Below are 26,363 nucleotides of genomic sequence, written 5' to 3' on the forward strand. Positions count from 1 at the left end.
AAAGGTACACTCATACATTGCTGGTGGGGTTGCAAATTAGTGCAGCCACTCTGGAAAGCAGTATGGAGATTCCTCAGAAAGCTTGGAATGGAACCAACATTTGACGCAGCTATCCCACTCCTTGGCCTATACCCAAAGGACTTAAAATCAGGATACTACAGAGATACAGCCACCTCAATGTTCATTGTTGCTCAATTCACCATAGTCAGATTGTGGAACCAACCTAGATGTCCTTCAATTAATGAATGGATAAATAAACCGTGGTATGTATATACAATGAAATATTACTCTGCCATAAAGAATGATAAAATTATGGCATTTGCAGGCAAATGGACAAAATTGGAGAATATCATGCTAAGTGAGATAAGCCAATCTCAAAAAACCAAAGGATGAATGATCTCGCTGATAAGTGGATGATGACATAAAATGGGGGGTGGATTAGGGTTAGGGTTAGGGTTTAAGGTTAAGGAGGGGGACAAGAATGGAGGAAGGAAGGACTGTATAGAGGGAAAAGAGTGGTGGGAGGGGTGGTGGGGAAGGAAAAAAATAATAGAATGAATCAAACAACATTACCCTATATGAATTTATGATTACATAAATGGTACGCCTTGACTCCATGTACAGAGAAATAACATCTATCCCATTTGTTTACAATAAATAAAAATAAATAAATAAATAAAATAAAAAAAAATTTTAAAAAGCACGGGTATTCACATATCAGTACAACATGTTGATTTTACTTCTTTTGAATACAAATAAGGAGTGGGGCATTTGAGTCATGTATTGTTTCCATTCCTAGTGTTTTGAAGAATCTTCTCAGTGTTTTTCAAAGTGGTTGTACTAATTTGTAGATTCACCAATAATGGATAAGTGTACCTTTCCTCCACATCCTCACTAGCAATTCTTATTTTTATTATTTTGGGGGAGGGACCTGGCATTGAACTAAGGGGCACTTGAACACTGAGCCACATTCTCAGCCCTATTTTGTATTGAGGCAGGGACTCACTGGGTTGCTTAGTGCCTCGCTTTTGCTGATGCTGACTTTGAAAATTTGACCCTCCTGCCTCAGCCTCCCAAGTTGCTGGCATTGCAGGCTTGTCTCACCACAGACTTCACCAACAATTTTATTTTTATTGATGATGATTGTCATTCTGACTGGGGTAAGATGAAATCTCAGTGTAATTTTGATTTACTTTTATTCCCCTATTTATTTAGGATGTTGAGCATTTTTTCATATATTTCTTGACCATTTGTATTTCTTCTTTTGTGAAATATCTGTGTAGTTCATTTACTCATTTTTTGATTGGTTAATTTATTTTTGGTGTTAATTCTTTTTAGTTCTTTATATATTCTGTATATCGATCAAATGTTGGAAGAATATCTGGTAAAAATTGTCAAGTAGTCTGTAGCCACTCTCTCCATGCTGATCATTACTTCCTTTGCTTTGCAGAAGCCTGTGAATTTGATGCCATAGAACTTATTGATTCTTGATCTTTTTCTTGAGCTTCATCTTATTAATGAAGTCAGTGTTTCTGTCTATATGTTGGAATATTGACCGTAGTTTTCTTTTTGTAGTTGCATTGTTTCTGGTTTAATTCCAAGGACTTTAATCCACTTAGAGTTTATTCAAGCACAGGGTGAGAGAGGTTTAGTTCCATTCTTCTAAATATAAATATCCAGTTTTACTACACCAGTTTTTAAAAGTCTATCTTTTGTCAAACATATGCTTTTGACCATTTTAAGTGATTTTTAATTTTTCATAAACAGCATGTTTTATTTGCTCTTTTTATATATATTTTCACAGTATAGTATATTTTGACATATTCTACATATATGATGTATAACTTATTCTAATTAGGATTCCATTCTTGTGGTTGTACATGATGTGGGATTTCACTATTTGCATATTTAAATGTGAACATAAGAAAGTTATGTCTGATTCATTCTGTCTTTCCCATTCCCATCCACTCTCCCTTCCATTCATTCACCCTTTTCTAATCCACTGAATTACTATTCTTCTCTCCACTTGTGTCTTTTTAAGTTTTTAGACTGAATGTATTTATTTTTATCATGTCAAGATTGAACAATATTCCTGAAAAGTTGTCTTTTGAACTCAATCTGACAATAATCCAAAGAGAATAACACACTTTTATTAAAAATGACTTTCATTTTTCAACTTTGAAATCCTCTTTATGAAACATAGCCTCCTGATGTTAACATTGTCATCAAGACTCTCCATGAAATTTCTGACATTGACCTATGCACTATGTCTTTTCAGGTAGCTGTTATGTATTTTTACTGAACTGGACCATGGGCAGTAGGAATAATGTCACTGTATTTATTCTCCTGGGATTTTCTCTAAACAGGAACATTGAAGTTCTCTGCTTTGTATTATTTTTAGTTTGCTACATTGCTATTTGAGTGGGAAACGTGTTCATAATGATTTCTATCACATGCAATCAGGTCATCAACCAGCCCATGTATTTTTTTCCTTTATTACCTCTCACTCTCTGATCTTTGCTACACAACTACCATGACACCCAAACTAAATACGGACTTATTAGCAGAAAGGAAGACAATTTTCTATAATAAATGCATGACACAGCTCTTCATCATTCACTTCCTTGGAAGCATGGAGATCTTCATCCTCACGCGGATGGCCTATGACGGCTTCGTGGTCATCTGAAAGCCCCTGCACTATGCTGCCATCATGAGCAGGCAGACGTGCAACACAATCATCCTGGCGTGCTGGACTGGGGGATTTATACACTCTGTCAGTCAGTTTCTTCTCACTATTTTCTTACCATTCTGTGGCCCCAATGAGATAGATCACTACGTCTGCAATGTGTATCCTTTGTTGAAATTGGCTTGCACTGATACATCCAGAATTGGTTTCTTGGTAATTGTTAATTCAGGACTGACTGTTTTGGTAATTTTTGTGATTTTGATGGTGTCCTATTTTCTGATATCATACACCATCAGGGTTTACCCTGCAGAGAGCTGTGCCAAAGCTCTCTCAACTTGCAGTTCTCACATAACAGTTGTGGTTCTATTCTTTGTGCCTGCCCTCCTTGTTTATGTCAGAGCAAATGTAACTTTTCCAGTAGACAAAGTGTTTGCTCTTTTCTATACCATCATTGCCCCCATGTTCAGTCCTCTGATCTACTCACTGAGAAACTGGGAGATGAAGAAGGTCTTGAGGAAAATGTGGTGCCATCAAGTGATTCTGGAAGGGAAGTAATTTCTATGAAAGGCATTCTTGAATTTCACTTTAGAGCTGAACCCTAAATCTGAGAACTAGTATGGAATAAAAGCAAAATTACATGTAAATAGGAGGAATAAGTTCTAATATGTAATGGCACAGTAAAGTAACCATAGTGAACAATTATTTTCTGTAGCTATTTAAATAGCTAGAAGAGAAGATGATAATAAATGTTCAAGGTATTAGATGGCCTAAATACTCAGATTTATTGCATATATGTATTAAATTATCACTGTACCCATAACTATGATATAACTATGATAGATATATCATGTTTTATAAAAAAAATCATATAAAGCACATACAAAATGTGAGTCAAAGTTCAGTCTTTCCAGCATTTGTTCAGACCTTTGTTGGGCAATGTTATTGTTATCTTTTAATATTTCCTTTTCCTGTATTTCCAAATACTTGCCTTAAGTTCTCCTTAATGTGACTTTGTATTTTGAGTGCTTACCTGTGTCTTTCCTCCGCTCCATTTGATTTCTAATCTAGGCCTACCTAGATAGAGATGTCTTCCAGAAAATAGAGCATGTGGCAGGGTTAAGAGAAGGTGACACTAATGTGGATTCACTACAAAGCACTACTGGCAGAAGGTAAACTTGAACAACCAACAACAAACTACTTGGAACATCAAATGAAGAAACATAGCTGCACATGAAGAATGACACAAATATTCTGATTAATAAAAGACTGACAGAAAGAGTAATATCATATAACTGCATTTATATAAAGTTGAAAAACAGGTAAAACTAACCTATGGTAACAGAAGTCAGGGTACTGGTTACCACTGGAATCCTGAGGAAGGTAACCTCTGGGCGATAGCTGATATGCCCAGTCATAATCTGGAAATCTATGGCTGTTGCATGGGAATGTTCCATTCTTGAAAACTCAGAGTGTGATTTATGATTGTGCAATAAAATTAAAGCAATAACTGATAAGCTAAAGAAAAATTTAAAGCATTAAGTAGCTACATTGGAATATCAAAACTAAAATTATTGTTATATTCAGCATATGAAGTTAGATGACGACCAATAGATGGTATAAAAGCAAAGAAGTGAATGAATGAACAAAATAGAAAGAAACATCTAATGTCACTTTTCAGTTTAAAATATGAACAAATGTCACAGTTCTTATATGAACTGGCCATTTGGAACTAAGGAAAAGACCTATCTAAAAATGATTATATCTGTGTTGGTGGGAACACTGTGCTGAAATAAAGTAATGCTCCTTACAAAATGTATGCATCTTTCTGAATGTGAATATTCATGTATTTTGCTGTAGGAAATTTGCTTATGTGATTATGAAGTGTTACTTCAGATTTTACTGGGAAACTATGCAAAGTATACTTCATGGAATTCATTACATTATAAAATATGAAAAATTCTGTACTCATGAGCACTTCAAGAACAATGTGTATGCTGAAAGAAATGAATGGATTTACATTTGAGAAAAAGAAGTATAATTAATGAAAATATTCATATTAAAACAAAATGAAGGATAATTACAAAGACACAAAAAGTGATGTTAAGGATTCAAGGTAGAATTAAAGATGCACAAACAAATGAAATAAGAAATCACACTGAAAATAGATCAATGAACTTGTAAATAAAATATAAATTATAACATCCAAGCAAAATATGAAACAGTAATTAAAACAAGAGTGGTTCTGTTAATTTAGAATAAAATTAATCAATTATTTAATATAAAACTCTGGATTCAGAAACTTTTAAAGCAAAATTTATTAAACATTATGGGAAATGACAATTCTAATACCATAAAATCTTGTTCAGAAAAAAAGAGTGGAAATTCACTTCATTTAATAAAACTAGTATGATCTTATCATAGAAAGCAAATAAGAAAGAGTTGTAACTCCGATCTCACATATGAATATTGAGGTGAATCCTAGGCACATTATTAGAAAAACTAATCTAGCAATGTATGAAGTACTCTAACTCATCTTAACTGATATTTGTTTACCAAGAATGCAACATTTTTTACATTAGTAAGTACTCTTATATAAAAGGAGAAAACCTATGTAATTATCTCAACAGATATTTTAAAACAATATAAATTCTTGGCAGATGAAATTTTTATATCTGGTATTGGTTATATAAAAATGAACAAAGAGTATACTATTTAATGTGAAAGGTGAAAATATTCCACTTAACAAAAGCAAATCAGGGACCTCTGTCATCATTTCTATTTAATATTGTACTTTAAAGTCCTATTCAGTACATAAAGATAAAAGCTTTATAAACTATCATTTACAATTTACATGAATGACTGTATTAAAAAATTACTGCATCTGTATCCCAGCAACTTGGAAGGCTGAGGTGGGAGGATCACAATTTCCAGGCCAGCCTCAGCAACTTAGAGAGAGATTAAGCAACTTAGGGAGCCCCTGTATCAAAATTAAGAAAAAAATTGGGGGAGGAATGCTGCAAATGTAGTTAAGTGTTTAAGCTCACTAGGTTAAATCCCCAGTATGAAAAATAAATAAATATATAAATAAGCACCACGACCACCAACAAAAACAGCTTAAGTTAAAAGAATCATTAAGGGATCACTTTACTTTTTTTATGTTTACATAACTATAACTGATAACAAAACCCAAATTCATTTCTATTTACTAGCAAACATCAGAACATAAAACTTCAAACAGATGTATTTTTCTATAGAAACAAACATTAGGAACTCAGGACTAAATCTCACAAATCACACACAAAGTATACACTTGTTTAGAAGACATACAGAAGACTTTGCAAAATGGAGAGATGCTTGTTGTATAGAAAGCATTTCCTCCAAAACTGGTATATAGAATCTATGAAATTATAATTAGTTGCTCAGTAGTATCTATGATGGAACTCATTGGGCATATTCTAAAATATCTGAGAAATAATCAAAGGCATGTCTATACTGAAGAATAAAATGAAGAAGAATTGGTTATGAAGAGTTGACGGGAATTTCAGGGTTGATGAAAAAAGAATATATGACCTTGAGGTGGCAGTAATACTTGTTGAGTTTTATTTGATACTTTTGGACAGTTTTCTCCCAGAATGAGACCATCCTCAGCAACTGGGAGGGGACCTGCATTCAGAATGGGAGAAGAACAAGGGAACTCTGGGGGAGTGGACAATCACAGAAGCTCATATGTCTAAATGGTGTTACTCAGCAGGGAGGTGAGAGCCATTGGGTCAGGGAGCCCCAAAGGGCAGTAGACACTGGGGTCTTTAAAACTACAGAACTTATCTTTCCCATGGTTTGAACACGTTGGGTACAATTTCATGAATTATGCAAAGCAGGGAGACTCTGGATGACTTAAGATCTACTTATTTAGGTTTATATTAAAATAATGGAAAGGGTAAAGAGTTGAGTTTAGTGATAATGAACTTTTAAACTAATCAGTCTCAGCCTGCTGTGAGGAAAAAAGAGTTGATATACAGATGCTATCTTTGAATCATTTATATAATATTGACCTTTGAAGATAACATCATTTAATACATCCATATGAATTTATAATGTGTCATATTAGCACAGACAGGCACAACTAGTCCAATGTAAAGTGCACATTGGAACTACAGTGAAATAAAATTTCAGCTTCCCTAGTCTCAGACCATTCAAATTATGAATGGTCATGTTCTAGCAAGAATAGTAAACGCTCTTGCTCTCAATGTATGGTAACTCTCAAACATTACTTGTGAATATCAATTTTCACAACCTAATGGATAAAGATTAAATATTCAGTAGCATACATACATTTCCTGTGACTCAATTGATCATATTATTTGTGTTCATCAGTGATATTCTTACATATTTCTACCAAGATCAATTTCTAACAGTTTGGATGACTGTTAGAAATTGTGGATTAGTCAAAAAAAAAATGATGGATCGTTGAAATATAGAGGAACATATAAATCAATTTTATGTTTTTCATAAAATAAAACTGTTAGGTCAGAATTTGGGCGATTTTATGGCAAGGAGCAGAGCAACTGAGGCAAAGGGCAGTGCGCCACACAACGACCAATCAAACAGGCAGGAAAACTCCACTAACCCTAACCTTCACCTGTCACTCAGCAGGACCCCTGCCCATTCTGGCCTATGAAGACCCTGGTTTGGATCTCAAAAAATATAATTTTGAGGTGAAGGCATCATTCCTAAACTGGCAAAATCAGACAATACATTGTCAGGTCGTGTGTGTGTGTGTGTGTATGTGTGTGTATGTGTACATTCATGTCTAGGTATATATGAAACTGTACCCTACAGTCCAGCCCACGGGACCCCAGGCTCTAGCTGGACCCAGGGCCCTGCCCCATCTCCAGAGACCCTAATGCTGGGCTAGCTCCCACACCCACAGTTTCCATGATTACTTTTAACACTTGGATGCTAAGACAAAGGGTTAAATCTGAAAACTTTTTGTTACTGGGAGAATGAAGGAAGAGCTGGGTTCATTCAGATTTGAGATAACAGTTTAGAAATAAGCAATTTCATGAATTATGCAAAGCAGGGAGACTCTGGATGACTTAAGATCTACTTATTTAGGTTTATATTAAAATAATGGAAAGGGTAAAGAGTTGAGTTTAGTGATAATGAACTTTTAAACTAATCAGTCTCAGCCTGCCTTGAGGAAAAAAGAGTTGATATACAGATGCTATCTTTGAATCATTTATATAATATTGACCTTTGAAGATAACATCATTTAATACATCCATATGAATTTATAATGTGTCATATTAGCACAGACAGGCACAACTAGTCCAATGTAAAGTGCACATTGGAACTACAGTGAAATAAAATTTCAGCTTCCCTAGTCTCAGACCATTCAAATTATGAATGGTCATTTTAAACTGAAGTGGGACAGAAGAGGATGGACACCGGAGGAATTTTCAGGATAAAAGTTTATTGACTGCAGGGTCCAGAGGGCTGTCACCTAATAAAATTCTCCACTGAACCATGAGTATAGAATGTATGTGACCTTTATACCCAGTGTGTGTGAGGGGGGTGAGGGGGCTAGGAGGGTCACATGACAAGTCCTTTTCATTCCCTCTTCTAGATGGACCTTTAACAAGTTCTTTTTCTGCAAACCTGGCATTTACAAAAGAGAGGAAACTATCAACCACAATGTCCTTTCGTCAAAGTTTGTGCTGATAAAAAGCTTTCTGACAGATTAGGAGGAATTTACATGCCACAAATATGGTGGGGTTTCTGCTTAATTATGGTAAGTGTCTTCTGGGTGTACATCTCTAGCCTGCTTCAAAACAACTTTTGTTTTTCTTTTTTTTTTCCCCCCCCCGGGATAAACAGAGCTGCAAAACTTGCTTCTCATTCCCTTGGCTGTAGGCTTATCTGGTACTTTTTATTTCCTCTGCTCATACCTTAGTTTCCTACTCTTTTCTCAAAATTTGTTTCCACATCGAACTCAAACTTTAGGGCTTAACATTGAATGAAAGTGGACTCTTGGATTGTGCTCAGACTCCTCAGAGCACAAAGGATTAATAACCACCACAGAGCTATTTTTAAGGACCTGAGAGAATTTAAATTATTTTTAGCTGCATATTGCCCAACTTTTCTTCTGGGAGATGTCTCAGGCCTTAGAAAAATAAGAGAGGTTTGTGGTTATTCTGGCCCTGGTAATCTACTTTAAACGCTTGGATATTAAACAGAAATTTATATGTGCATTTGCATCTCTGAAATCATAAAGGATATGCAACTTTAAGATAGAAAACACAGAACTCTTTAAGTACAAATGCCAAAGATGCTTTCATTTCCTTTTGTTTAGAAAGTCATAGCGAATATTTTCCTTCTTGAATCAAAACTGGGAAGTCCTACAACTAGGACTCCTCATGTGGGCTTATGGATCATCTGGTAAGTAAACTTTCAATCAGCTGACAGGAGGTAAATGCTAGTATGGAGAGAGGAAATTAGAAGTCCATACACATATAAGGTATACATTACATTTTAATTTATAGGTATTCTATGTGTGCATTTTCTTTTTAAGCATTTATAAATATTTTATATACCATCCAATATTTAAGGCAAATGCATTGAATGTTGTCATAGTCCTTCAGCACATGTGCAAATTATGCAGTCATTTTTTTTCTTAGGTTTTAGAACATGAAGGTAATAACAAAACTATTCAGTGTCCCATATAAGATTTCTTAAAGAGAAGAAAAAGACATTGTCAGATAAGCTAAGTAACTCGAACTTAATGCAGAAAACACCTACAGAAAAAAAGAAATTCAGTTGAAAAAAAATGGAGAGAATACATTAGAGTAAAAATTTATTTTTGTTTTCCTGCTGGCTTTATTAGTTGTGATGAATATACTGTGAGTGTAGTGTGTAAAATATTATGTTTCAGAATACCATAGTATCACACAATACTGGACATTGGTGTGGAGCAAATTAGATGTGTACAAATGATAATAAGGTAAAAAGTAAGTGAGAAAAGAAATATAATTAGTTCAACTGAGGTTCTGTACTTTTTATAAAACTTCTGTGCTTGGGGGGAAACACCAGTTTGACCTTAACTTTTTGAGTAAAAATACTTCGTTGGAAGAAAGAACTAATAGAAAAGGAAATATATCCCTGTAATAATTCTAAAAATAATTTAGACCTGTCAACCACCTTATTAGTATCAAGACATCAAGAAAAATTAAAATATGTCAAAAATAATCATTATCAGCCAGTATTTATCCAAGGTATAAATAATACTTGCTTTCCTTTCTTGTAAAATAGACATAATAAAAGAACACTGGGTATTTGGTTTGATCATTGACCTAATACATATGAAATACTTTAAACTGCATCTTGGACATGGTCAACACCAACTGAAGAGTAAGTATTGTCATTTTTTTCTCTTCTAGATCTGTGCAAGATCTTAATAATAATCCATTTGACATGAATGATGATCACTTTCATCTTTCTTTTCATTGTTCAGTGTATTTTTGTTTTTTCTCTTTCCATTATATATATTATATATTCAATGCATAGTAATAAGAGAAGAAAAAAGTGAAAGTAAAATGAAAGAAAAACGAATAAGCATCGTAACGCAGTGAACTCCAGGTAATCCAGTCTGTGCAATCACTGAAGATTGATAGTAGAAATGTTCATGTCAAAAAGGAGTAGCTGAGTGTCAGGCAAGTTCTTGATCCAGATCTGATGGCAAAATCTCTCACCTGGTCTCTCCTCTGAGTCCAAAATTCACAGAATGACAGACACTGACTCGGTTTCCAAATCATCAAGGACACACACTATAAGGTACTGTGGTTACTGTGCGAAGAACAAACTTAAAATAATTAAATAAGATCTATCAACCCGCTGCTCAAAATTAAATGTTCATAATGAGATTAATGGGAGTGTATTAGGGAGAATTAAGGGGATAAAAATCATAGTTTGAAGAGACCACTAAAACTTCCTGGAGGTAGAGGAGAAAGTGATATCTTTTGAGCATGACTACAAAGAAAGGAACCAAATATTTATAGTTTCAAAAGCATGGTATGCTGGATGAATCAAAAGTGGGGAGAAGGCTATTTTAATAGAGATGAATGTCTCTGTGACAATCAAGGAGGCATGCCCTGGAAGCTGTGTTATAATGTCTTATTAATAGGAAGAGAAAGGTCTGAGAGTGGGGGATTCCAAAGCTCAAACCCTAACAGGTGACTTAAATCACTTATTTATGAAAAGAAGACATGGAAAACCAGTCTGTTACCTGATGCATCCTTTTATCATATTCTGAGACTCAAGTTATCAACCATGAACAGACCTTATGGAGTTCCAGAAAAATGATACAATCCTTATCTTTTAAGAAATAAGACTGTTTAGAGTTTAGAAAAGAACTGGATACCAAGGCATATAAATTGATATAGCAAAGTTTGTTTGCAAAGAATATTAATGTTAGAGAAACAGGGAAAACAGTGAGTCATTTAATTATTTTCCCATTGTGTAGGTGTAGAATCTATTTAAGATCAGAGAGAGAGAGAAAGAGGGTTTTTCAAATCATCCTGCCTATTAAGTAATGAAATTTTTCCTAGTACAAATTTTATTATTTTCATCAATATATAAATTATGTTATGCTTCAAAGCTATATAAACAAAATTTTAAAGTTATCATAAACCCATGGAAAGGATCCAAGGTATACTGAATAGTATAAAAACATATTGCCAAATTAATGGGAAATGAATGTATCAATAATCTGAACTGTGGCTATTTTTAAAATGATTTTTTTCTGATTATAGAATTCTAAAAATAAATGTGATATTTTTAAAAATGTTCCTTGGGATGCAGTATATACACAATCATTATTTCTAAAATCAATACTTAGTTTTTTTTATAAAATAGAACTAAAATAATTGGTCAAGTCATGTAATCACTAATATACTTTAAGTAATTATTGAAATCCTATGTATGCTAAGTGCCATTTATAACATTTTATTATTGTTGTTTCTGCCTCTGGCAGGAAATATACATTTCTCAACTCAAAATATTTAATAAGTACTATTTTTTAATCATCTGTGTAAGTCAAAAGAAGTATCATCTCCATTGGATTTCAAAAAGTATTATATTCTCTTTCTTCCTTACCACACTGTTGATAAATGTAAATGTTGTCTAGTCCAAAATCAGGACTGAGTAGAAGCAAATGCAATATTCATCTTGGTATCAGACCATTTAATAAGCAAGATATAATATCTTAATACAATATTTAAAGAATAAAATTTTACAATAAAAAATTAAAAGCTTAAATAAAGGTGGGATTCCACCTTGGCTTGCAGGATGCCCCTCATGGGCTGCACTGTTCTGAAACTTTGAACAGGCATGCCACTCCAGGACAGGACATGCTTCCTTATGAAGCTAACCTTCCTGTAACATGCAGAGGGTGACTGCACATCTTTGTTTATGCCTTAAGCAAAACCAAACATTAAAATTATTTCCTTTCAGCATAAAATACAACTTTAATAGGATGGTAAGTTACATAGCTTGCCTAGCCATATGAACTAATTACTTCATAATATAAGGAATACGGTTAAAAAAATGAATTCATTTTATAATACTGAAATTCATACTGAGGTAAATCAATATTTCCCATGCTGATTTGTCATTTTTTTCAGCCAAATCTATTGTGCCTGAACTTCACTGGATCATGGAAAATACCCATAACATCACAGAATTTATACTGCTGGGACTATCCCAGAACAAGAAAATTAAAAACCTGTGTTTTCTATTGTTCTTATTTTGTTACATAGCTATTTGGATGGGAAACACACTAATAATGATTTCTATCACACACAGTCAGCTAATGGACCAACCCATGTATTTCTTCCTTAATTATCTTGCTCTCTCAGATCTGTGCTATACCTCTACAGTGACACCCAAGCTAATCACAGACTTGCTGGCAGAAAGGAACAAGATTTCCTATAATAACTGCATGACACAGCTTTTTACCATGCACATTTTTGGTGGCATCGAGATCTTAATTCTCACGGCGATGGCCTATGACCGCTATGTGGCCATCTGCAAGCCCCTGCACTACACCAGCCTCATGAGCAGGCAGAGATGTAACGCTCTGGTCACTGCTTGCTGTGCTGGGGGACTTCTGCATTCCTTGGTTCAGGGCCTCCTCATCTTCAACCTACCCTTCTGTGGCCCCAATAAAATAGACCACTATTTCTGCGATGTGTACCCTTTGCCGAAATTGGTCTGCACTGACACACACACAGTTGGAATCCTGGTGGTTGCCAATTCAGGCATGATGGGTTTGGTGACCTTTGTGGTTCTGATGCTGTCTTACTTTCTGATATTATGCACCATCAGGGCTTACCCCACAGAGAGCCGCAGCAAAGCTCTTTCCACTTGCAGTTCCCACCTAACTGTTGTGGTTTTGTTCTTTGTGCCTGTTCTCTTCATTTACATTAGACCCGCCACCACTTTTCCAGTGGACAAAGTGTTTGCTCTTTTCTACACCATCATTACTCCCATGTTCAACCCTCTGATCTACACACTGAGAAACATGGAGATGAAGAAGGCCCTGAGGAAAGTTTGGTGCCAGAAACCATTTTTGACTGGGAAGCATGTCATCTGAGACACACATCCGTTTCTCAGTACCTTTCCACAGGTTGATACCTGCAGTTCAGCTTTCTTGTCTTTGGTCCAGGAGTGAATCTCCAACTATTCACAACTGCCCTCATCCCAGTTGCATCTGTCCTAAAGTTTATTGACCTTGCTTTCTGTGTTTCACATCAAAAAGATTTATAAAGTACATTTTCTGTTTGTTAAAGATATTTCATATCATTTTAGAAATTTCAAAAGCAAAAATTATGTACATAAGTTCTAAAAGATACATTATTTGTATTTATAGTAATGTTTATATAGAAATGGGAAGAAATGGTAATATAGAAATAATTTCTAAAACCATTTTAATGACATTATTTTAAAAATCATGAAATTTTATTAATGACAGAAATATTTGCTAAAAATTTCCCCTTTGTATTGTAATGAAAATGTTATGTGGATATAGGTTGGGTAAGCATGTAATTTACTTTCCATCTTGAACAAATGAGTATAAGATTACAATAAAATATAGAGTTGAAATGATATCGTGTTTGGAAGGCAGGATGTCTATCTACTAGCAAATGTATGGGAAGTATGGACATACTTGTCAAAAAAATAAGTGCAGAGATATTGCGGAAACTTCACTTATTACTTGGTATCATGAAATTGGAAACAGAATTCAAATTCTACTTTTGAAAGTTGACCCAGAGTATGTATAAATTAATTTTGTCCATTACCATCAAAATTAGAGTTACACATTTACACTTTACTGTAGAATTCATACATCTGGATATTCATAGATGCCTATAGAATTAAAATTTTTTAATAATCAAATGTCTTGTCTTTTTATATTTCTGAATAAAATAGGACTCGTTTGAGATGGAGAAGTGGTTCACTGGTAGAGCACATAGCTGCCATGCATAAAATCATGGGTTCAAATAAAAATATTATTCTAACATTGTATTGAAATGCTTAAAGTATGTATTATCTAAATAAACCAAACCCAAAAAACCAAAGGCTGAATGTTTTCTCTAATATGCAGATGCTAATTCATAATAAGTGGGGAGCACTAGCTAGGAATAGATTTACTTTTATTAGGTAGAGGAGAATTAAGGGAGGGAAAGGGGTATGGGGCTAGGAAGGACAGTAGAGGGAAACGGACATTATTACCTCATGTACGTGTATGACTGCATGGTTTATGTGATCCTACAACATGTACTATCAGAAAAAAGTGAAATTACACTCCATTTATGTATGATTTGTCAAAATTTGTAAATGCATTCTACTGTCGTGTACAACTAATTATAACAAATTTAAAAAATACAAATTATCTCAAAAACTTCAGGAAGAGTGATATTTAAGAACTTAGACTACCTGATTTACTATAAACATACTACAAAGCTACAGGACTATAAATATACTATAAAGCTACAGGACTCAAAGCAATATGGTATTGTCATAAATGCAGGGAGGTAGATCAATGTAACAGGTAAGAAATTTCAAAATCAGATTGATACATCCATGTTCCAAGAATTCTCAACAAAGGTCTTTCGGCAATTCAGGTGAGACAAGATCATCTGTTCAAACAATGTTGATGGAGCAATGAGCTTCTGTATGTGGCTAACAAAACCGTTTACCTATTTCTCCTGTCATGTATGAAAATAATAAAAATGAATCCAGATACATACATAAAATACAAATGTCTAAAGTCTCTAGAATAAAGCACAAGAGAACACCTTCATGAATTTAAATTAGTCAGAGTTCTTAAATAGTATACCAAAAGTATCCTAAAAAAGGGAAAAAAAAAATGGCTACATAGATTTCATCAAAATTAAAATATTTGCTGTAAGAATGAGATTGTTAATAGAATAAAAACAAATTATATATTGGATGAAACTATTTTAAAATTATATAACTGCTAAACAACTATTCAGTATACATGAACATATCAGAAAACCCATCAAGAAAATGAAAGAGCCAACAAAATTGAGCCAATATTTTGAACACTTAATTTACCCATAAAATGTATACATTGAGAGTAAAGTACACATAAAGATGGAAAGTACCATTTAACTTTAATGCAAATTAAAGCACTATTATCTTATTACCTACTCAGTAGAGTGCCTGAACGTAAAACTGAAGATTATGAGAGGTTTCAAGAATGTGGGGAGATCAGAATGAACAACCCCATGAAATGGAGACTTAAAATGTTAGAACTGTTCTGGAGAACAGTTTGGGAACTTAATTAACATATTGAACATACACTTCCAACATGACCAACCAGTTTTCTTCTTCATATTTACTCAAGAAAAAGATTCATTTTTCTGGAAAATATTGGTACTCAAATTGTTATAGCAACTAATCAATGGGAGTCAAAATATAGATACAATTTGAAAAATCTGACTCTGGGGAAATGGCAAGCAAATTATGTCATTTTTATACAGTGGAATACACATCAGATGTGAAAAGGAAAGTGCACTGATGTTCACAAAGACATGACCAAGCCTCAGATTATACAAGTTGGTTGAAATATAAAGCAAGTCCATTGGTAGGCAAATATGCTTATAGCTCAGAAAATTCTGGAAAATGCACATTAACCCTAAGGGGCATTCTGTGTGTGTGTGTGTGTGTGTGTGTGTGTGTGTGTGTGTGATGGGAAGAGATATGCACAGCTATTTTCTTCTTTGTATGACTACTACAGCTTCATGGAGCTTGCTCAGTGTCAGGCATTCTGTTTAAATGACAACCTGTAACACACAGTCTTCTCACATTATTCATCCTGAAGTGCTTGAATCTACAATTTCCTCATGTTACTTAATTTATAAACCCTGGATATAAGTAATCAACTTAGAAATACCTGTGTCTTTCACCCAAAGAACACACAGATTTGTGCTTTTCCTGTGCATTAGCTGTTTGTGCTGTCACTCAATCTCCAGAAACTTGTGTTTGTATTTGCACAGTAGAGTTGATAGCAATTATGCCAAAATATACATTATTGTGTGCACTACATGTTATGACAGACTTAAAACTTGCAGTATTTCTCAACAAGTTATTATGATTATTCTATAATAGGTAAGATTTTATACTAGATAAAATGTAAACATAGACTCCCTGAAATTTTACATGTGTGAAGGAGATTAATAATATATGGATTTGCATATGATGGAGGGGAATTGATGAACTGAACTTCAGTGAACATGTTTTGGGTTCATCCTGTATAAGCTGTGTGTATGAAATGACATAGGAGAAAAAAGTGATAAAGTAACAGTTATCTGTACATTGAGTGTTGGTTTCTTCTGATGTTTTCATTATGTTCTCAATTTTATACCATTTCTACCTTCATATGTAGAATGCTGTTTTTGTTTTTGTCTTTTCCTCTTCCATTCCCCAACCACATATTCCATCAAGTTTAGGTCCTGTTGACCACCTGATAGCAGCTCTGATCTCACTAGCCACTATTTTTATCACCCATCTATTCTAGGTATGAAGGTTTCCCTTGATAATTACCTATATTACTTACATTTGCGTTGTAAATGCCTGCCTTGCTAACTCAGTATTACTTCATGCTATATTATTTTCCTCATTCTTTCAAAAGCTGGCTGAGTGAGCAGGCAGTGTTTCCTGATCAGCATTGTCTGATTGGAACATTTTGTTAACTCCAGAGAAACAGTGTCAGAGTCAAGATTAAAGGCAGAAGAAACTCAAGGCACCAGGGATTTCACATTGGACAGTATCACATGGTGAAGACCTTTTCGGAATTCCTTTGAGAATTTAGAGTTTAAAAATGTATTAATTCTTGTCACATAAGTTTATGTTATGCTCTTTTGAACCAAATTTTCTTCAGGGAAATTCATGAAATAATTTGCTCCTAGGACTTAAAATGTCATTTTCTTTGGTTGTATTCAAAATACTTTGTTTTTTGACTAAAGATTCACTTCTTGCCTGCATAATGATTAAGGAATATGTAAGTTCCAATTATCATGCACATTTCAAAAGGTCATAAACATGTCAAAATTCCAAAATAATTTTAGAAAATGAACATGAATGTTTGAATTGCTGGTTGGCAAATCTTAGCATTTTATTTCAGATTTACATACAAGGAAGAATTAGATTAAATATCTCAGTCTAATAGTATCTTACTGTTGAAACTGAAAACTGATGTGACCATTTCTTAGACCTGATTGTCTACAGATTATCTATGCAACTGCTTTTGGAGATAGACTAATTCATTTCATTTCATTTCATTCTTAAGACTATAATTTTTATTATTGAATGAGAAAATTTAATTAATTTAAAATGATCTGATAAATTTTATTTTTAATTGTACATTATTCACAAGCAGATTTCCAGTTGAGAAGGAGAAAAGGTCATATCGGCCTAGTGAAACCTTAAAGCTGCAATGAACTTCTTAAGTCCCATTCTGGTGCTTATATATATCTTCTTCCATATTCTTATCAAAGAACAACGCAGAGAATGTGGGAACATCTTCAGTGATGAATAATTTCCTTATTTTCAAGACACTTGTCTTCCTGAAATGAACTAAATTTATCTGATTCCACCAAGATAAGCTATTATCTAGCATAACAAATGGTGATAACACTGGAAGAAAATTGGAACTCATGGTAGAAACTCAAAAGAAATGTCTTAAGTTCTAAGAAATGTCTTAGGCATAATCAAAAGTTAATGCAGAGTTTTTTTGTGCAAAACTGCCAAAGAAACAGTATAAGAAAAAACTCAAGCTAATGGCACGAAGAAATATTTTATGATAACCAAATTCTCAGAGTAATTTTAATCCTTTGAAATAATGAATTGTCAAAACTAATATTAATTCTGATCACTCTCATTAAATTTAATTTGGATATTTTTCTTATTGTTCTGCTTTTTCTTTTCTCCAAAACCAGGGTGAGGACCAGGGCTTTGTACATGCTAGACAAGTGTTGTACCATTAAGTTATGTATATACATCCCCAGTTCCTTTGTTGTTCCTAAAATGGATTTAGTTGTGTATGTGTCCATGAAAATTTTAATAACTGATCACTTGAAAATATAAAAATGGAAATTAATATGTGTGGTTAGGAACATGCATGTCATTACAGTTTTAATTTTTTCTTGAATTCCTAAATATATTTCTAAATTATGTAATAGTTTCACAATTTTTATAGAAGTAGAATGTGAGGTTTTATGAAATACTTCGGTTCCCAAATTATATGGAAAAAATGAAAGTTAACTCTGCTTATATGTTTCCTTACAAAATTTTACTGCTATACAGAAAAAACCTTTAATAAAATTGTTGAGAATTCTGTTTCTATGCTTATACTTGGTGATCAAATTCTCTCAGAATTTTGGCAACAGTGCTCAGATTTGAGCTTCTAAGTCAATTTTAAATAGCTACATGCAAAGAGAAAAAAGCAAATACAGCACTTTTCACTTAATATCAAACATCTGAATCTTAAAAATGTCTGAGATAACAGTGCATCATGTACAACCACTAGAGTGGGATCCTGAATAGAATAAGTTATACTCTATATATGTATAATTTGCCAAAATGAAAATGTATAATTAAAAAAATTAACAATAGTTTGAGAATTACTGCTAAAGAAAAGCAAGTTGAATCAAAACAGCTCACCATCCACTTAGTTTGATATGCATTTTTCTGCCTCTTTTTTTGTTGTTGTCATTATTTCAGTCATTTTTAGAGTGAATGCAAACATTTCTTCTTTTCACTATTAATGAGAGAACTTGGAAAACATGGACAAGACACTTATCTGTTTTAGCGGTAATAATTCTCCACACCTGACTGTATTCACATGTATCTGTTAAGTCTGCTGACAGGGCTGATTAAAATATTGTGTTCCCTCATAATAGAGAATAGGATTTTAGGAGCTGCTATGGATTGAATATCTATAATGATTCAGAAAGGAGACAGATCCCTAAGGAATACACTAATTGCTAAAACCAAAGGAAATTTATTTCAAACTGATTTTGAATAAAAAATGATGGACCACATGTTTATATAACTGCAAGAAGTGTTGACATAAATATTCAGAAAGCCATGTGGGTGTTTCGCTAATCTACTACCTGCCATATCATTTTCTACAGAGATGAGCATCCAAACCACTTTCTCTCACAGTTGTTGAACATGATAACCCACATCAATCTGTATTATTTAGTGGTCCTCAGAAATTACTTATATCCTCTTGATCTAGTCTATTTATTGAAAACCAGGGGTTTGGATATATTGAGATACATCCAGTTTAGGTAGTTCAATACCTACATGTGTAACAATGATCTTTAAATCAATTTGTCATAGATAAGTAAGTATGCAAAGTAGAATTATGACCTAATTAAGTCTCCTAAACAGAGACTCAGCATAGTTTGTAATGAGGTAAGGAGAAAATTGGCCATTGAAGCACTAAAGAAACTTTGCTTATGCATTGTTCATTTCCTAACACTATGAGCTGGATAAGTATTTTTGTTTTATAAAACAAAAACAGCAAAACAAATATAGATTAAGAAGTTTTCAGCAATCTATGAGTCAGAATATTAGCATGCTGAAATTTTTCTCCTTGATGAAATTAGAGTTGAATATTAAATTTAATTATTTTTTTCACAATTTGTTCATTTTTAATGCCATACTGATGATCTAGCTATCATCAAAAAGCTCATAAAGAGAGATCTTAAACTTTTTCAATTTATTTTTATTGTAAACAAATGGAATACATGTTGTTTCTGTTTGTACATGGAGTAACGGCATACCATTTGTGTAATCATACATTTACATAGGGTAATGATGTTTGATTCATTCTGTTATTTTTTCCTTCCTCCCCACCCCTCCCACCTCTCTTTTACCTCTATACAGTCCCTCCTTCCTCCATTATTGCCCCCCTCCCACCCCCCATTATGTGTCATCATCCGCTTAACAGCGAGATCATTCGTTCTTTGTTTTTTTTTGAGACTGATTTATCTCACTTACCATGATATTCTCCAATTTCATCCATTTGCCTGCAAATGCCATAATTTTATTATTCTTTATAGCTGAGTAATATTCCATTTTATATATATACCACAGTTTCTTTATCCACTCATCAATTGAAGGACATCTAGGTTGGTTCCACAATCTGGCTATTGTGTATTGAGCAGCTATGAACATTGAGGTGGCTGTATCTCTGTAGTGTGCTGATTTTAAGTCCTTTGGGTATAGACCAAGGAGTGGAATAGCTGGGTTAAATGGTGGTTCCATTCCAAGTTTCCTAAGGAATCTCCACACTGCTTTCCAGAGTGGCTGCACTAATTTGCAACCCCACCAGAAATGTATGAATATACTTTTTTCCCCACATCCTCTACAACATCTATTATTGCTTGTATTCTTGATAATTGCCATTCTAATTGGGGTGAGATGGAATCTTAGGGTAGTTTTGATTTGCATTTCTCTTATTACTAAAGATGTTGAACATTTTTTCATATGTTTGATATGATTGCTTGTAGGTCTTCTTCTGTGAAGTGTCTGTTCATATCCTTAGCCCATTTGTTGATTGGATTATTTGTATTCTTCATGTAGAGTTTTTTGAGTTCTTTATATGTTCTGGAAATTGTGCTCTATCTGAAGTATGAGTGGCAAAGATTTTCTCCCACTCTATAGGCTCTTTCTTCACATTGCTGATAGTTTCCTTTGCTGAGAGAAATATTTCTGAATTCATTCTGTTGGGACTTTCTTATGATCAAGACATACACATATTTTGCTTTTTTCTCTTCTTAACTGCTATGTTGCCCTTTTGGTGGGAAACATTCTGATCCTCATCTCCATTAAATGCAGCCCTCTTTTTCACAACCCAATGTACTATTTCTTCAGTCACCTGTCTTTTGTGGATATCTGCTTTACCTCCTATGTGACTCCCAAATTTATCAGTGACCTACTAGTGAAAAGGAAAACCATTTCCTATGGCCACTGCATGTTACAGGTCTTTGCCATGCACTTCTTGGGAATGACAGAAGTCCTAATCCTCACAGTCATGGCCTTTGATCATTACGTAGCCATCTGCAAACCCCTCCACTACATCATCATCATGAACAGACCAAAATGCAATTTCCTGGTTTTAGCTGCTTGGGCTGGTGGGGCTGCCCACTCCTTTCCTCAGGTTTCCATTGCAATCCTATTGCCTTCTGTGGCCGTAATGAAATTGATCATTACTTTTGTGATATTTTTCCTTTGCTGAAAGTTGCCTGTACCGACACCTATATCACTGGTGTCCTTGTGCTTGCTAATTCAGGAGTGGTTACCTTAGTGACATTTGTGGTATTATATATTTCTTATCTTGTGATATTATTCACATTAAGAAATCACTCTAGTGAGGGAAGATGTAAAGCCCTCTCTACATGTGGGTCTCATATCACTGTGATAGTTATATTATTTGAACCTGCACTCTTTTCTTACTTTAGACCTGCAACCACTTTTTCTGAAGATAAAGGGTTTGCACTATTTTACACTATCATCACTCCTGTGTTTAATCCCTCAATCTACACTTTGAGAAATACTGAAATGAAAAATGCCATGAGAAAAGTCTGGTGTCAATCAACATAACTAATGAAAATAAATAAATAAATAAATAAAGAGGCATTATGTGGAATCAAAGAGATTGATTCAGAGTTAGAAAATGAAAATGTCTCACAGATTAATTATGTCACCAGTAAAACTTTATCAGTGAGAAAACAGTTATTTAGAAGTTTTGAAGCAATTGATATATGAAATGATAATTCTATTGTACAAAAATGTGTTGGAAATTTAATCAATTTTACATAATACTGTGATAAAGGACTATATTATAAAACTAATCTGGCCCATAGCAGTTATGACACTGCTATATTGAACAGTGAATTACCAACAGCAAAAAAGAAAAATTTTAACTTAAAATTCAGATTTTTAATACCAGAAACATAGTGAAATATTTTTTTGCAGTGGTGAAATTAAAATGCATAAGTTAAACATCAAGTTTTAATTTATGATAGGATGTTCTCCTAAGGACCAAAGTAGAATTTGAATTGTGTGTAGTCAGAACTTGGTATAATAGAATCTATTTAAAGAAGTTCTTAAATGTTAACTGCCCTGAATGTCCAACAGGGGAAAAAACATGAAATTGTGAAAATAGTGTAAAATCAATAAGGAAACTAAAAGCAAATTCATTACTGTTTTACATATTGGTTTAAGAGCTTTTAAATGTGCAAAGGAAATGAAACATAAAATTGAAAAAAATTAGTATTTATTGAGTTGGGAACCCAAGATGCTTTCTAACCATATGATAAACATGCTAGAAAAACTCAGTTTGGAGCTGACACAGACATGCAAAGAATACTGTTTTTTAAAACCACAATTCAAAATCATGAAACAAGACAGGGATGCCCTCTTTCACCACTTCTATTCGACATTGTCCTTGAAACATTAGTAAGAGCAATTAGACTGACCAAAGAAATTAAAGGGATACAAATAGGAAAAGAACTCAAGCTATCACTATTTGCTAATGACATGATTCTATATTTAGATGATCAAGAAAACTGGAATAGAAAACTTCTAGAAGTAATAAATGAATTCAGCAATGTAGCAGGATATAAAATCAATACACATAAATTTAATTGCATTTCTATTCATAAGTGATGAATCCACTGAAAGAGATATTAGGAAAACCACTCTGTTCATAATTGCCTAAAAAAAATAAAATGTTTAGGAATCAATCCAACAGAAGTAGTGAAAGATCTCTACAACAAAAACTACAGAACACTAAAGAAAGAAATTGAAGAAAACCTTAGAAGATGGAAAAATCTCCCATGTACTTGGAAGGCAGAATTAATATTATCAAAATAACCATTCTACCAAAGATGCTATACAGATTCAATGCAATTCCAGTTAAAATCCCAATGACATTTTCATAGAAATAGAGAAAGCAATCATGAACTTCATCTAGAAGAACAAGAAAACTGATTAGCCAAAACAATCCTGAGCAGAAAGAGTTAAGCAGGAGGTATCACAATACCAGACCTTAAACTATACTACAGAGTGATAGTAAGAAAAATGGCATGGTATTGGCACCAAAATAGACAGGCAGACTGATGGTACAGAGTAAAAGACACTAAGACAAACCCACATAAATCCAGTTATACTTCCTCCTCATCTTAAATAAATTTTAATTAGCATTCAATGGTAATATCTTCCTGAAATACTGTATTCTTCCACACTGGGATATCTAATGCAACTACCATAAAACTGGAAATACCAGAAGGACATGCAAAAACTGTGGACATTAAAGGACTGAATGATGCTTTTTTCCTCTCCCTTTTACATAGATCCAGTTAAGAGAGAAATGGTGTTTTGATTAATCCGTGCTTATAGAAGTGACTTAATTTCATAGTAGAAATAAGTGCTAAAGTGATAAGTAATAGAGCGATCAACACATACTTAGGACGCAGTAGTTTATGATCTCTGCTGGGAGTCTGGATCTCATAATCCTCCCAAGGATTTTGGTCATGGAGTAGGGGAGCCAATCCTTCACCCCCTCTGCATTAACACAACCTTTCCAGGTTACCCATGCTTAGTCCTCTGTGTATTCACACCTACCTGTTCAGACTCCTGGCCCACTGGCAGCTGGTCTTCCGAACTGCCAGTCTCAAAAGGAAAAGAGAGTTGGGCTCCCGTTCACTTTTCCAACTTGAATTCGTCTGAGTAAAACATTTTCTGTGCCAGTTTCACTCCAATTCTGCTAGGTACACCCCAGGCTACTTGAACGGTACTTGTCTGGATAGTATAGCCATGTTTCCTGAGATTTTCAGGCTCCCTCAGCAGCAGCTGCAGCATGGCCACCTCAACATGGCTTTGCCTCAGCTCTCTGCAGCCAGTTGGGAAATACAGGGCACGTTTTAAGCACCAGTGCACAGTGCAGCCTCTGGATCAGCTAAGGGCAGGCTGTTTTTCTAATCTCAGATTTTCCATACTATTCTTTCCATATTGTCTCTCTGCATTCCCCTTCCTCTGTGCTCAACGAGTGCCACAACCAGCTTAACTCTGATGTCCTCTTTCTTCTTTGTTCAATGTACCCAAATTTCTGAGTCTCTACTATACACTGACTGTAAAATTTTGAGTTTTAGTGAAATCCCACCTTCACTCACCTCACAGAGAAGCAGTTCTCCTGCTGCTTGAATCCTGAACCATAGAGCAACTAGGAATGCAGCCTTTCTCTAGCCCACCATCTTGAATACCCACAGGCACGGTGATCTTTCTAGGAGTCACTTTTCTTCACATCATAATTTGTAACATGATCTCCCATGTCTGCATAACTATTTGCAAAGTAAATATATAAAACTAATTGATAAAAATGTATTTCTCATTGCATGACAATATACACAGTATTTAAGAAAGTTTTGTTGATATAAATGTATAATTTAAGTTATTTTGTTCAGTTTTACAGGAATTGAATGGTAATTGAAATATTATCATTATTTTATTGTATTACAGAGGATACCTTAACTCAGCTGAGGTCCACTTGTATTGCACAAGCTCATGACAGAAGTCACAGGATTTTCAAGTATAACTAGAATGGATGCATGTTAGCAGTCTTTGATGGGGCAAGGGAAAACTGGAGGCTAAAACCAGCTGTGATGGACACTTGCACATATTTTTTGTAGATATATCTTATCTTGCTTAAATAATAATATTTATTTTTCCCACTTGAAATTAATTTACTCTTCTACTGTTTGAAATTTATTACAAATGACCTCTAGGTGATAAATATGTAAACCATATTCTCATTTTTTATGTTGTTTCTGCTCAGATAAAGTGTGATTTTATCTTTGATAATTCTATATCTACATATCATTGATGAAATTTTTCTCCTGCAATGAGTTGTTTTTAGAATTTTCCCAATTCTTATATTTATATGGAAATAACAAAAGAATTATGTTAACCTCCTAGAATTTGAAAGAAGAACAAGGAGAATAATACTACCTTATTTCAAGGTATAATGTGAAGCTTCTATGGTCAAAGAACTGTGCTGTTTTCATAACAATATCCAAATAAAAAAGAAACTGACTAGATTGTTTGTAGCTCAGTGGTAGAACATTTTCCTAGCATGGGTGAAGCACAAGTTCAATCAGCAGCAGCACATAAAAATAAATGTAAAATAAAGGTTATTTTTTAAACAAACATGTGATATATATATAAATATATATATATATCAGGAACAGACTAAAAAATCCTAAATTAGAACAATGATAAATGCTCAAGTTTATAGGCAATTCAGGAAAAGAAAGTCCTTCCAACAAGTCTTCATGGACCAATAACATAAAAGCAAAATGGCAACAACAACAAAAATTACAAACAGAAAAAAATTTCCTATTATATGTCATATTTAGTAAAACTTTAATTAAAAATGGATTTACATACAGATGCATACTTTATAAGAAAGAGTAAGATGTTTGCAATCTTATGTATGCAAATAATGTTATATAATGTACCAAAAGTATGAGCCATCAAAGTGACAAATGGCACTGAATCAAAGCTAAAAATTTTTGCAGCATAACAAGTTATACTTCTAGGGTTAAATTCAGATTTGAGTGTGTAAGTGCAGCAACTGCACACGCTCTTGAAGTGAATCCTTCTACATGTGTGTGGACATGGGTTAAATCACCTGCTCTCTCCTCTGTATTGATAAAAGGTTATACTGAGTGAAGTTCGATAAACATTGGGAATACATTGACATGAGCCCCAGTAAAACACTGGATTTTAATACTGCATACTGAATTGCTAGAACAATTCAAATATTCAGAATAACAACTTTCAAGGCCTCCCAGCAGTTATTAAATGTTGAAATTCCCCTTTCCTCCTTCTATTGTTTACTAGATGTTCCAGCTATTTCTTAAACTAGAATTTTCTTTGTGTCTGATCTCATAAACTAAAAATATTTCTCAGGTCACAATGTGCAATTTTTGGTGCAAAGAAATAATAAAGAAACTAAACCACCCAAAAATCTCTTCATAAATTGTTTTCCATTAAATTCTTAAGTGGTTTAATCCTAACCATA

General features: G+C 33.9%; 1 protein-coding gene and 2 pseudogenes across 1 annotated transcript; all 3 read left to right on the forward strand.

Moving 5' to 3' along the window:
* The first annotated feature begins 2,310 nt into the window (after positions 1-2,310).
* Positions 2,311-3,241, forward strand: LOC124960594 (olfactory receptor 4P4-like; annotated as a pseudogene).
* A 9,154-nt stretch (positions 3,242-12,395) lies between these two features.
* LOC124959420 (olfactory receptor 4P4-like) lies at positions 12,396-13,334 on the forward strand. The gene has a single exon (XM_047517893.1). The coding sequence runs from the start codon at positions 12,396-12,398 to the stop codon at positions 13,332-13,334; it is 939 nt and encodes a 312-aa protein (XP_047373849.1).
* A 6,348-nt stretch (positions 13,335-19,682) lies between these two features.
* Positions 19,683-21,880, forward strand: LOC124959421 (olfactory receptor 4P4-like; annotated as a pseudogene).
* Positions 21,881-26,363: the final 4,483 nt, after the last annotated feature.

The sequence above is a fragment of the Sciurus carolinensis genome, chromosome 11 (genome assembly GCF_902686445.1).
Source record: "Sciurus carolinensis chromosome 11, mSciCar1.2, whole genome shotgun sequence".
Classification (NCBI taxonomy): Eukaryota; Metazoa; Chordata; class Mammalia; order Rodentia; family Sciuridae; genus Sciurus; species Sciurus carolinensis.

What these genes read in the sequence shown, in the direction of transcription:
- LOC124959420 (XM_047517893.1), top strand. Translation starts at nt 12,396, where the DNA reads ATGGAAAATACCCATAACATCACAGAATTTATACTGCTGGGACTATCC.